Source organism: Jaculus jaculus, chromosome 13 (genome assembly GCF_020740685.1).
Source record: "Jaculus jaculus isolate mJacJac1 chromosome 13, mJacJac1.mat.Y.cur, whole genome shotgun sequence".
Taxonomy (NCBI): domain Eukaryota; kingdom Metazoa; phylum Chordata; class Mammalia; order Rodentia; family Dipodidae; genus Jaculus; species Jaculus jaculus.
In genome coordinates, this window is record NC_059114.1 from 1,836,333 (window position 1) to 1,848,994 (window position 12,662).

Here is a 12,662-nt window from a genome sequence, read left to right on the forward strand (position 1 = left end):
ATAACTTCTCCCTTGCTCCCCATGAGGAACCTGGCTGGCTTAGAGCTCTTGTTCCCCTCACTCACTACTTCCATTCAGTAGGTCTCTAAAGGGTTTTGGATAGTAGAATGTTCAGGAATTTTGGCATACTGTTCATTTCAGATTTTCACCTAACTTAAAAATACAAAGTAGGTTCTGAAGACACGTGTCTGACCTTTCCTCCAAGATCAGCCACGAAGGGACAAAAGTCTTTCTTTGTTTATATAGTAGAAAGTAAAACAATTTTCTAGTTTTAAGACCAGAAAAGACCTTCATAAAAAGGAGCTTCAAAATTCTCACTTCATGGTAACGTTGGCTGAGTTTCAGTCATGCGGGTTTTGGTATTGGAGATAGAGCAGCAGCAGTGTTTGACTTCTTGTCCTGATGTCTCCCAGAACAAAAGCAGGGAACTGTGGGGAAGAGGACGTGTGGTGGGGGCTGGCTTCTGGTCCGCATGGATCGTCTCGTTCCTTTGTAAGCTTATTCTAACACTCTTCGCCTCACAGCTGGACATGTAGTTGAAATCTAGGATTGAATCTTTGAGGGTCAAAAATGTGGCACACTTGGGAACAATTGCTTAAACTAATGAACTGTAATACAGTTTTGTGGTCATTGCACTGAGGCTGTAAAGCCTGTACCTGGTGGTATATCTGTCCTCAAGTACTTCCTCCCCGCCAGCAGTGCTGTAAACACTGGCGCCCATTGTAGCATATGTTTAGCTTTTTAAAAATGTTTCAAATAACAACTACCTTAATTTTACATGTTTCCTTGTAAATAAGCCTTTCTTCCTATCTGAATTTGTGTGCGTGTGAATATGTTATACCAATAAACTACTTTGGCAGTTTGAAAAGAAAAGTAGAATGAGGGAATGAGCAAAGAAGGATAATGACTGTACAGGGAATAAGGAAGAGAGAAAATGATAGCTGGATGGAGGGAATCAGTGAGTGACCAGGGCAATGAGGGAAAGAAGAAGGGAATGAATGAGAGAGGGAGAGGCAATGAGTGGCTGAATGAGGGAAGCAGAGGAGTAAATGAGTGAAGCAGGGAGTAAAGTAGGAAGAGGTTGGAAATAAGAGAGGGAATGGAGGGAATGAGAGTGAGTGAAGGAGGAAATGAGAGGGAGTTATGAGGTAATGAATGAGATAATGAGTGACAAGGGAAAGTATGAAATAATGAAGAAATGAGACAGTGCATGAAGGAGAAAATGGGTGCATGATGAGGGAGGAAACAGGCTTGTGAGCAAGGGAAGGAATAACTGGGTAGAGGGAATGAGAAAGAAGGTAATGAAAATGAGTGATTGGGAAGTTGATGTAGAAGGATTGCCATGAGTTTGAGGCCAACCTGAGCTACAGAGTTAGTTGCAGGTCAGTCTGGGCTAGTGTGAGACACTGCCTCAAAACCCAAAAACTATGCAGTCTGCTGGGGTAGAAAAGTCAGCAGCAATCTTAACCAGCAGTGGACCTTGCAAGCTTTATGGCTGGGCAGCCAGGTCAAATGTACCAATGTGCAATGGTGGTATGTCTGTAGTGGGGAAAACAACTGCTCTCTGATTGGACTTGAGGTCCACTCCAAGGGAGGAGATTAATGCCTGGTACTGAAAACCTAATCAAAACCTATGGCTGGGAAGGTCATAAGCCCTAGTGGGGAAACTACTATTGTTGTCTGGTTAAATGCCCACCAAACTGCTCTCTAACTACTTATGCTTATGTTCATAAATTACTGCTACTCTCACTTTTGGTTAGAGAAGCTTCTCATTTCAGATGGCAGTGACCATGTGGGGTGAATGAAACCTCACCAAAGTACTGAAAAGAAGTGACATTCGAGTGGTCAGAACTAAGGCTCTGGGACCATTGTGGGAGAGGTGGTGGGAAGGATACAAAAGCCAATGGAAGGGAAGGAGTGCTTACAATATTGTCTTCCAATGAATATCAAATTCATGACCTCACAGTGGATGATGTTATCCACACAAGACCTGCATAAAATGACAATATCAAAACAGAAGACTAAACTGGGCATGGTGGTGCCTGCCTTTAATCCCAGAATTTGGGAAGCTGAGGTCAGAGGATCGCTGTGCGTTCAAAGCCACTTTGGACCCAAATTCCAGGTCAGCCTGAGCTAGAGTGAGACCCAACCTCCCCAAACAAAAAACAAACAAACAAAAAGACTTGTTGGAAAGGAGGGACTCAGGAGGATTACAATCGTAGCATATTGTTTATATTTATGGAAGTTGTCAATAAAAGTTAAAAAAGAAAAAAGCCCTGGCTGAGTGTGACGCCTTTAATACCAGCACTCTGGTGGCAGAGGTAGAAGGATGTATGCGAATTCCAGGTCAGAGTACCTACCTCGTGAAATTAAAAAAGGAAGGAAGAGAAAGAAAGAAAAAGTGAGCGAATAAGTGAAGCAATGGATGACAGCATGGGTGAGTGGAGGGAATGAGTACTTGAGTGAAGGAGGCGGGCAGAGTGAAAGGAGCGAGCGAAGCAGGGATGGAGGGTACAAATGAGTAAAGGAGGGAGGGAAAGGACGAAATAGACTGACACCTTCAAAAGTCGTTCGTTTCTTCATCCACTCACTCGTACGTTCTGCTTCGCCAGGAGCCAGCCAGGTGAGCAGATCCGCGGCCACAAAAAGCACATCCCTTGCCCAGGGCCTCGCTCGACCACGCCCCTGGCCTAGGCCACGCCCCTTGCGCTCCAGCCCCGCCCCTCCGGCGCCCACTCGCGCCTGCGCAGTGCGTCACTCAGCTCAGGCCCCGCCCCGCCGCCCTCCTCCTCTGAGCAAGTTCGGCCTCGGCTTGCGGCGGCACCAGGTCAGCTGCGAGGCCCGGGCTCCGCGGGTCGTCGGGCCGGGCTGGGCCGGGCCGGCTGCGGAACTGCGGGTTGCCGGCGGGCGCAGGGTGGGCGAACTGAGCGGGAGGACGAGCGCTGGCTGGAGCGGGAGCGGGAGGTGCGGGCCGGGCGGCCTGACATGGCGGGGGCGCGGCGGGCACGACCCCCACCCCACCCCGGTGCGGCCGCGACGGAGGCTGGCGCTGTGAGCCCGGGCCGGGGGTGGTCGTGGCTTCGGTACGGATGAAGCCGATGGTTGTCCTTCCCTACCGGGCCAGCCCCGTCCGCCGGTGGTGGGTCCGAGAATGGCCTTGCCCGGCCGCGAACCTCGTCACTGCGCGGACTGGACCTGCAACAGGCAGGGCTTTTGGTCGGGGCCACCGTCACCCAATGTCACTTGGGACCTGGGCTGGCCCGGCATCCAGGCTGAGGTTGCAACAGCTGACGCCCATCATCCTAGGCAGCGTGCAGGGTTTCGTGGAGTTGACGTTGTCAGTATGGTCCCAGAAGCATCCACAGCCTGGGCGCACTATTTTAGCTCCTAGGTGGGCGGAACGAATGGACCTCGGCCAGGCGTAGCGGGGCGCCACCATCTTCAGCCTTGGGCTACTCCCTTGTGCCAGGCCTAGAGTTTGGAGATGCTGCAAGTTAGTGCCCCAGGAAACATTCCACAGAGCAAGTCAGCACCCTGCTGGAGGCCCTCCCAGGGAAATCAGGACCCCCCTCCTTTGCTTTTTTGTTGAACATCTTGCTTCTTACTTGGCAAGGATTGATGTTCATTGAGGGCAGTCACTGATCCATCTATAGAGGATTGAGGTACGCTTTCAATACCAGTTCTCTGGAGGCTGAGGTATGAGGAACGCTGTGAGTTCGAGGCCAGCCTGGGCTGGAGCAAGACCCTACCTCGAACCCGCTGCCTCTCAAAAAAGTTCTTCTAAACTAATTTTTCAGTGTACCTACAGCTACAGCTGTTTACAATAGCAAGCAATGGGAGAAAAACCCCTAAATCTTGAGTAGGGTTAATTAAATAAAATATGTTTATCAGCCAGGCTTGGTGGTGCATGCCTTTAATCCCAAAGGATCTCTGTAAATTCAAGGCCAGCCTGGAAGAGGATGTAAGCCCCTGACAGTAGTTTCCTGTAGGAGAACTGGTTGGGGCAAAGGTGGAAGAGGCCCCAAGGATGTCCTTGAAGTGATTCTCCTGCTTCCACCTCCAGGGTGCTGGGATTACAAACCTGTGCCACCAAGCCCAGTTTTTGCAATTTAATTCTTTTAATACTCCATGCTATACTGTTGAAAAGTTCAATTATGTGACTGTATTACATATTCAAACATACATGAAAATTTCACTAGTGAACAATTCACACTTAGAAATGGGCATGGCGGCTCATGTCTGTAATCCCAGGTCTTGGAATGTTGAAATAGGAGAATAATTATGAATTTAAAGCACTAGATCACTAAGCTGTAGCCCCCAGCAGTTATGGTTTTTTTTTTTTTTTTTGGTTTGTTTCTTTTTGTTTTGGTTTTTAAAGGCATTTAGAGGTATAGAGGGATTAAGGGTATGTGTTACCATGTCCAGCCATCTTTTTTTTTTTTTTTTTCAAGGTAGGGTCTCACTCTAGCACAGGCTGATCTGGAATTCACTATGTAATCTCAGGGTGGCCTTGAACTCATGGCAATCCTCCTACCTCTGCCTCCTGAGGGCTGGGATTCAGGCGTGCTCCACCATGCCTGGCTTTCAAACTTTTTTATAAGCATTGTATTATAACTATTCTGTAGTTTAAATATTATGTGTTCATTCGCAAGCTGAGAGACAGAATGGGTGTGCCAGGGCCTCTAGCCACTGTAAAACTCCAGATGCATGCACTATTTTGTGCATCTGGCTTTATGTGGGTACCGGATAATCAAATTCTGGTGTTAGGTTTTGCAGCAAGGGCCTTAACCACTGAGCCCTTCTCTCCAGCCCCTATTCTCTAGTTATTTTCTCCCTGTATGGCTGTGATTTTTCAACTTTGAAGAGTGTCTTGAGTTCTCATTTGTTCATTTTAATGTTGCATATGGTCTTGTTAATCCCTATGCCCAGCACCCGCTCTCCTAAGCATGTTTTGGTGTTGACCGTTGCTTGCCTGACGTACCTGGTTGTTTTTGTTGTTGTTTATTTGTATATTTGTTTTGAGCCAAGGCTGACCATTCATCCCTTCCCAATAGGGCAGACAGGCTGCTGTGTTGACAGCTGTAGGGACCCTTCCTGGGGGGTGAGTGGTCAGTGTCTATTGAGACAGTCAGTTCTTACAGTTACTCCCAGAATGGGAAGTTCTCCCAACTGCATGATTGGTTATAGTGAGATGAGGAATCTGAGGTTTGGAGCTAGCATCAAAGTACTTATAGTCTCTTGTGAGAAAATATGGCCACAGGAGGTGTGAGATGCTTATGAGACAAACCCTCAGAATCTCTGTGTAGGTAGAGAAGACAGGTGTGGTGGCATAGTCATTGAGTTTATCATGAGGTGACAAAGCTAGACCATGACCAAGGTAGGATAATGAGAGACCGGCATAGGAAGAAGACTGGTTATGTAGTCAGAAGATGATGAATATCCCTTTTGGTATAACAACCAGTGATGAGACGGGAAGGAAGGTTTGTGCCAGGTCATAGGGAGCCCCAATTGGCATGTAGGAGCCACTCACAGGAGCATTTTGAGTTCTCTGCATCCTGGGCTGAGAGGATGAGGTAGGAGGTAGGAGCTGGGGAAAATATTTGGAACCTCTTTCCTGTACTTTTATATAGTGGCCATGGAGTAGTAAGGGTGTAGCTGTTTGTGATAGAGGAGGAATCAAAACCAAAGGGTCTGGTAGAGTACAGGCTTAGAAAGCAAGTGAGATAATTGATGCCAAGAGATTTTGGGCATGGAATGTAGCTATACCACTGACACAAATAGACCAGTTGGAAGGGTTCCTGATTGTCTTGGGCTCTGAGGTCAGAGAGTGATTGGGAAGGAAGGGACAGGGTAAAGGGGTGGACTGGTGGAAAGAAAGAGTTTGGAGAAAAGAGGAATTGCTATAGGGAAGTTTCCAGGCTAGAGACCTGACCCTGAACTGGAGATAGTCAGTGGGGGATCCAACAGAGCTTCAGCCTTGCCCAGGTCCTCATGAGAAGGAAGCCAGCTCAGGGAAGGAGGAAGGCATGGGTAGGTTGGCAGAGGTCCTTCATACAGGACGCAGACTGGGGAGAACAACCCTGCCAGATTGACCGGCTGTTCACACAGGCCCAGGAGGGAGATGTAGGTGGTAAGGGGAAGTATGCCTTTTTGGTTTTTCCAGGTAGAGTCTCACTCTAGCCCAGGCTGACCTGGAATTCACTGTGTATTCTCAGGCTGGGCTAGAATTTATAGTGATCCTTCTACCTCTGCCTCCCAAGTGCTGGGATTAAAGGCGTGTGTCACCACTCCCAGCTCCAGAAGTATGGCTTTCTTTCTTTCTTTTTTTTTTTTTTTTTTTTTGAGGTAGGTTCTCAGTTTAGTCCAGGCTGATCTGGAATTCACTATGTAGTCCCAGGGTGGCCTCAAACTCATGGTTATCCTCCTACCTCTGCCTCCCAATGGCTAGGATTAAAGGCATATGCCACCACTCACAGCTCCAGAAGTATGCCTTTCTTTTTTTTTAAATTAATTAATTAATTAATTAATTATTTATTTGAGAGCGACAGACACAGAGAGAAAGACAGATAGAGGGAGAGAGAGAGAATGGGCGCGCCAGGGCTTCCAGCCTCTGCAAACGAACTCCAGACGCGTGCGCCCCCTTGTGCATCTGACTAATGTGGGACCTGGGGAACCAAGCCTCGAACCAGGGTCCTTAGGCTTCACAGGCAAGCGCTTAATCGCTAAGCCATCTCTCCAGCCCAGAAATATGCCTTTCTAATATATTTATTTATTTGGTTGTATATTGTTTTCCCAGGTAGGGTTTCACTCTAGCCTGACCTGGAACTCACTCTATAGCCTCATGCTGACCTTGAACTCATAGTGATCTTCTGATTTCAGCTTCCCAAGTGCTAGGACAAAAATTGTGCACCAGCACATCCAGCTGGCAACTTTTGTATTAGTACATTTTCCTTTTTTTAAATTCTACTTAGAGCTGGGCTAGTTTTGAGACTCTACCTTGCAAAACCACATACACAGAAATCCCTCTACTTTAATATAATTTATTTGAGAGAGAAAGAGGCAGATAGAGAAAGACAGCATGGGCACACTAGGGCCTCTAGTCACTGCAGACAAACTCCAGACATGTGCACCACCTTGTGCATCTAGCTTTACAGGGGTGCTGGAGAATCGAACCTGGGTCCTTGGGCTTCGCAGGCAAGTGCCTTAACTGCTAAGCCATCTCTCCAGCTCCATATTTTCCATTTTTGCTTTTAAAGATACACCAGGGAATTAGGGAGTAGAAAATGAGATAACATGCTGTGGAGGAAACAGATTCATGGCCTTGTGTGTTAACTGACTTGTGCAAAGAGAAATGTGGTTGGCCTCAGGCCATATCTCACTGTCTAAGCTGGGTGCTTGCTGGCCTGATGCAGCCACCTGTGCAGTTCTGTTGGTTTGTTCACAGTCTTTGTGTTGCCAACAGGGTGTTTTTAGTAGTCTTGTTATTCTTGAATTTCTTGTTTTTTTTTTAAATTTTTTTAGTTTTAAAATTTTTGTTCATTTTTAATTTATTTATTTGAGAGCAACAGACAGAGGAAGAGGCGGTGGGGGGGACGGGGAGGGGGAAGAGGGAGAGAGAATGGGCACGCCAGGGCCTCCAGCCACTACAAACGAACTTCAGCTGCGTGCGTCCCCTTGTGTATCTGGCTAACGTGGGTCCTGGGGAATTGAGCCTTGAACTGGGATCCTTAGGCTTCACAGGCAAGCGCTTAACTGCTAAGCCATCTCTCCAGCCCTCTTATTTGTTTTTTTGAGGTAGAGTCTTGCTTTAGCTCAGGCTGGCCTGGAACTCATGGTGATCCTTCTACCTCTACTTCTCAAATGCTGGAATTAAAGGTGTGCACCACCATGCCCAGCCAAGGCTCCTTTTAAAATTAGTTTACAGTGGGCTGGAGAGATGGCTTAGCAGTTAAGGCACTTGCTTGCAAAACCTAAGGAACCAGGTTTGATACTCCTGGTCCCACATAACCCAGATGCACATGGTGGCGCATGTGTCTGGAGTTCATTTGCAATGGTTGGAGGCCCTGGCATGCCCATTCTCTTTCTCTCCCTCTCTCTGTCTCTAATAAATAAATAAAAATTTAAAAATTAGTTTATAGTTTTTTGGTTTTATTTTTTTGGTTTTTCGAGGTAGGGTCTCACTCTGGTCCAGGCTGTATAGTTTTTTTTGTTTTTTTTTTTTTAAGGTAGAGTCCCATCTAGTTCAGGCAGACCTTGAACTCACTCTGTAATCCCAGGCTGGCCTCAACTCACAGTGATCTTCCTATCTCTGCCTCCCCTGTGCTGGAATTAAAGGTGTGCACCACTATGTTCGGCTCATACATCCCTTTTTTATTTTATTTTGAAACAGGTTCTCTCTTTTTAATTAATTAATTAATTTGACAGAGAGAAAGATTGGGCATGCCAGGGCCTCCAGCCATGGCAAACAAACTCCAGATGCATGCACCCCATTGTGCATCTGGCTAACATGGGTTCTGGGGAATCGAATTTGGGTCCTTTGGCTTTGCAGGCAAATGTCCTAACTGCTAAGCAATCTCTCTAGCCCGAGATAGCATCTCTTAAGTTTTCCTGCCCCAGCCTCCTAAACTGCTGAGACTGACTACACGTGTGAGCCGCTATACTTGGCTCAGAACCTTTCTGTTTTACCTCAGTGCTCCAGGTGACACAATGGTTTGAAGAACCTTAGGGGTGAAGGCACAAGGCCAAGTGAGCTGGGAGGGGATAGGAGTCACAGGGCAGGACGGGTGAGCTGGAGGGAGTAGCAGTAGCGGGCACCACAGGGTGCGGATCTGTTAAGCTGTGTGTGGCCCTGCTGCCGCCTGCCCGCTCACTCCCTGCCCCTTCTGTCTTGCAGCTGACTGTGCTGTCAAGGGCTGGCGTGGTTGTCAGGATGGCAGAGGAGCAGGACTTGACCCAGCTATGCAAGCTGCCTATGCCACCCTCCCACCCTCACTGTGTCAGCAACACCTATCGCAGCACGCAGCACTCCCAGGCCCTGCTGCGGGGGCTGCTTGCTCTCCGGGACAGTGGGATCCTCTTTGATGTTGTCCTGGTGGTAGAAGGAAGGCACATCGAGGCCCATCGCATCCTACTGGCTGCATCCTGCGATTATTTCAGGCAAGCTGTCTTTTCCTTTCCTTGTTTTTATTAGAACAGTAACAGGCTCATCAAGCAGACCCACAGGGTCTGTTAATCACACAGACATCAGGTTCATGGGGAGTGGGGGTGAGGGTGCCTGCTCTCCTGGGAGCCTTTCCACTGCCATGGCTACTCACTCTTTCACCAGACCTGACACAGAACCTGGGTCATAGGCTTTGCAGGCAAGCACCTTAACTGCTGAGCCATTTCTCTAGCAACCCCCCACCCCCCAATATTTCTCATGGCTTCCCACATGATGAACTCAGCATTTGGCACATTAGGAAGTACCTGAGGCTTGTCTGTGTCACACATTAGGACTGGAACCCATCACTCCTATCCAAGTTATTTTTTATTATTTTTAAAATTTATTATTATTTATTTATTAGAGAGAGAGAGAGAATGGGTGTTCCAGGGCCTCCAGCCACTGTAAACGACTTCCAGATGCTTTGCATGCAAATGCCTTAACCACTAAGCCATCTCTCCAGCCCAAGTAATTTATTTTTTATTTATTATTGTTTATTTATTTGAGACAGAGAAAGATATAAAATATATTTGTTTATTTATTTGCAAGCAGAGAGACAGAGAACAAGCATGTCAGGGCCTCTTGCCACTGCAAACAAATTCCAAACGCCACTTTACGCATCTGGCTTTACCTGGGTACTGGGGAATCAAGCCTAGGTAATCAGGCTTTACAAGCAAGTGATTTCAACCACTGAGCCATCTCTTCTCCAGTCTTATTCAATTTTTTTTTTTTTTTGAAGTAGGGTCTTGCTCTAGCCCAGACTGACCTGGAATTCATTGTGTAGTCTCAGGGTGGCCTCTAACTCAAGGCAATCCTCCTGCCTCTGCCTCCCGAGTGCTTGGATTAAAAGTGTTTGCCACACACCTGGCAGACCAAATACTTCTTATAGTTTAAGTGCCTCTCACCTCCAGAAAGAGTTTATGGAAAATGTGACTCAGGGTTGGCTTGCTACAGACATGTCCAAGAGCAGTTGCATCCCTTCAATTCCCTGGGGGTTCAACTGAGGCCTTAAATAAAAATACTGAATGGGGACTGAGTGTGGTGGCACATGCCTTTAATCCCGGCACTCGGGAGGCAGAGGTAGGAGGATTGACATGAGTTCAAGGCCAGCCTGAGACTACATAGTGAATTCCAGGTCAGCCTGGACTAGAGTGAGACCCTACCTTGAAAGAAATAAAAAAATTTAAAGAAAAAACAAAACTGGATGGGGCAGGGTGGGGTAACTGAGAGCCCCCTAGGGAGTGACTTGGGACGAAGCACTGGGACCCCACCTTGTTGGGAGACTCGTTGGTCTCTGCGGGAGAGGTTGGCAGGGGGCTGTGGGGCTGTGCGGCTGGGCCCTTCTGGGTTTACTCTTGAAGCTTTGCAGGCCTGCAGTCCTCCCCCCTCTGGTGCCCTTCTGGCCATCACTGTTCTTAGAAAGCAGTGTGGCTGCTTCCTTTCTCTGACTGATCAACAGGCTTCTGATTCCCAACCCTTTCAAAGCCTTCCACAGCGGGAGCTGGGTGATCCTCTCATGGCAGGTGCCCCCATTCCAACATTGTGCATATCTGAGGATTGCAAAGGGGGAAGGGAAGTCACCCATACTCCGCCCTGATGTTGATATGTAAGAAATAGAGTATTCCAAGACCCTATTGTGTTCATTTTATTATTTGATTCAGGTTAAAATAACAGAAGACCATTCTCCACTTCTAGCCCATTGTTTCTTTTGAGGTGGGGTCTCACTCTGGCTCAGGCTGACCTGGAATTCACTCTGTAGCTCCAGGTTGGCCTCTGAACTCACTGCGGTCCTCCTTCCTCTGCCTCTCAAGTGCTGGGATTAAAGGTGTGCACCACCACACCCACCTCTCATTTATTTTATTTATTTAGGCATTTTTTCCAGGTAGGATCTCACTCTATCCCAGGCTAACCTGGAACTCACTCTGTAACTCAGACTGACCTCAAACTCATGGTGCTCCTCCTAAGTCGAGTACTAGGATTATAGGCATGAGCCACTACACCCAGCCAAAGGTTTATGATGCTGGTTGTGGCAGGGCTACAGAGATTTGGTTCTCAGGTTGGGGCCCTGCAGTTCTCTGTAGGTGTGGATCCCTGTGGCGGGTACTAGACCTGATGCCGGGCAGGACCAACTTCTGCCCACTTCTGCAGCGTTCAGTATGGCTGCTCTCAGACTCATGCAGAGACAGAGCCTCAAGGCTCACTTTGACCCCTAATTACATGGCTTGAATTATTTTGTGTTGAACAGGACTTGCTTTCAAGTTATTGGTTTATTATTATTATTATATTTTTATTTTGAGATAGGGTCTCACTGTGTAGCCCAGACTGACCTCAAACTCTGAATCCGTCTGTCCCAGCCTTCTTTAAGTACCAGGATCATTGGCAGGTACCACAATGCCCAGTCACATTGGGTTGCACTTGGTGGTGCAGCTCCTTAGAGCCGTGGATGTGGCGACACAATTGAGATGCTGCCAAAGGCCTCGCACCACCCCAGCCAGCTGGCCTCCCAGAGCACGTCCTAGTCCTCCTTACTGCTTGCATGATGTCCTCTCCAGCTGCACGCGCTTCTTTTTCTCTTTCTTTTATATTGACAACTTCTATGATTGTAAATAATATCCCATGGTAACGTTCCCCACTTTCCCCTTTGAAACTTCACTCTCCATCATATCCCCCTCTTTCAGTCAGTCTCTCTTTCATTTTGATGTCATCATCTTTTCCTCCTATTATGATGGTCTTGTGTAGGTAGTGTCAGGCACTGTGAGGTCATGGATATCCAGGCCATTTTGTGTCTAGAAGAGTGCATTGTAAATAGTCCTACCCTTCCTTTGGCTCTTACATTCTTTCTGCCACCTCTTCCACAAAGGACTGTGAGCCTTGGAAGGTGTGATAGAGATATTGCAGTGCTGAGCACTCCTGTCACTTCTTCCCAGCACCATGATGCTATCTGAGTCATCCCAAGGTCACTACCATCTGAAAAGAGATTTTCTACCAAAAGTGAGAGTAGCATTAATGTATGGGTATGAACATTAAGAGAAGTGCTTACTGGGCAGTTTGGCGAGCATAGTATATACATTTAGCCAGACAGCAGCAGACATTACACCCCTTGACTCATGACTACCCCTGTTGTAGGTTTTCAGTATCAGGGATGTATTCCCTCCCATGGAGTGGGCCTCCAGTCCCATTAGAAGGCAGTTGGTTTCCACTATGATAGACGTGCCAGTATTGCACCCATTGGCTCATTTGGCCTGGCTGGCCAAATACAAGGCTTGCAGTGTCCACTGTTGAGTATCTTCACTGGTGTTTTCTCTTTCTCCCTTTGTACTGCATGCATAATGGCTTCTTCCAAGTTTCTGTCAGCTGGTCTACATGGAGGAGGTTATCAGCTCAGTTCCAGCAGGATTTCTCAGTGTCCTTGCAGCCCAAGTATGTGGAGTCTTCAGCAATAGGGTTTTATCATCTATTCCTG

General features: G+C 47.5%; 1 protein-coding gene across 1 annotated transcript in view; it reads left to right on the forward strand.

Annotated features, from left to right (window-relative positions):
- Positions 1-2,759: 2,759 nt before the first annotated feature.
- Positions 2,760-12,662, forward strand: part of Klhl22 (kelch like family member 22) — a 28,358-nt gene continuing 18,455 nt past the window's right edge. The window contains exons 1-2 of the mRNA XM_045133076.1: positions 2,760-2,827; positions 8,894-9,156. Coding sequence (XP_044989011.1) covers positions 8,930-9,156 — 227 coding nt within the window. The 5' untranslated portion in view covers positions 2,760-2,827; positions 8,894-8,929. The remainder of the gene's footprint in view (positions 2,828-8,893; positions 9,157-12,662) is intronic.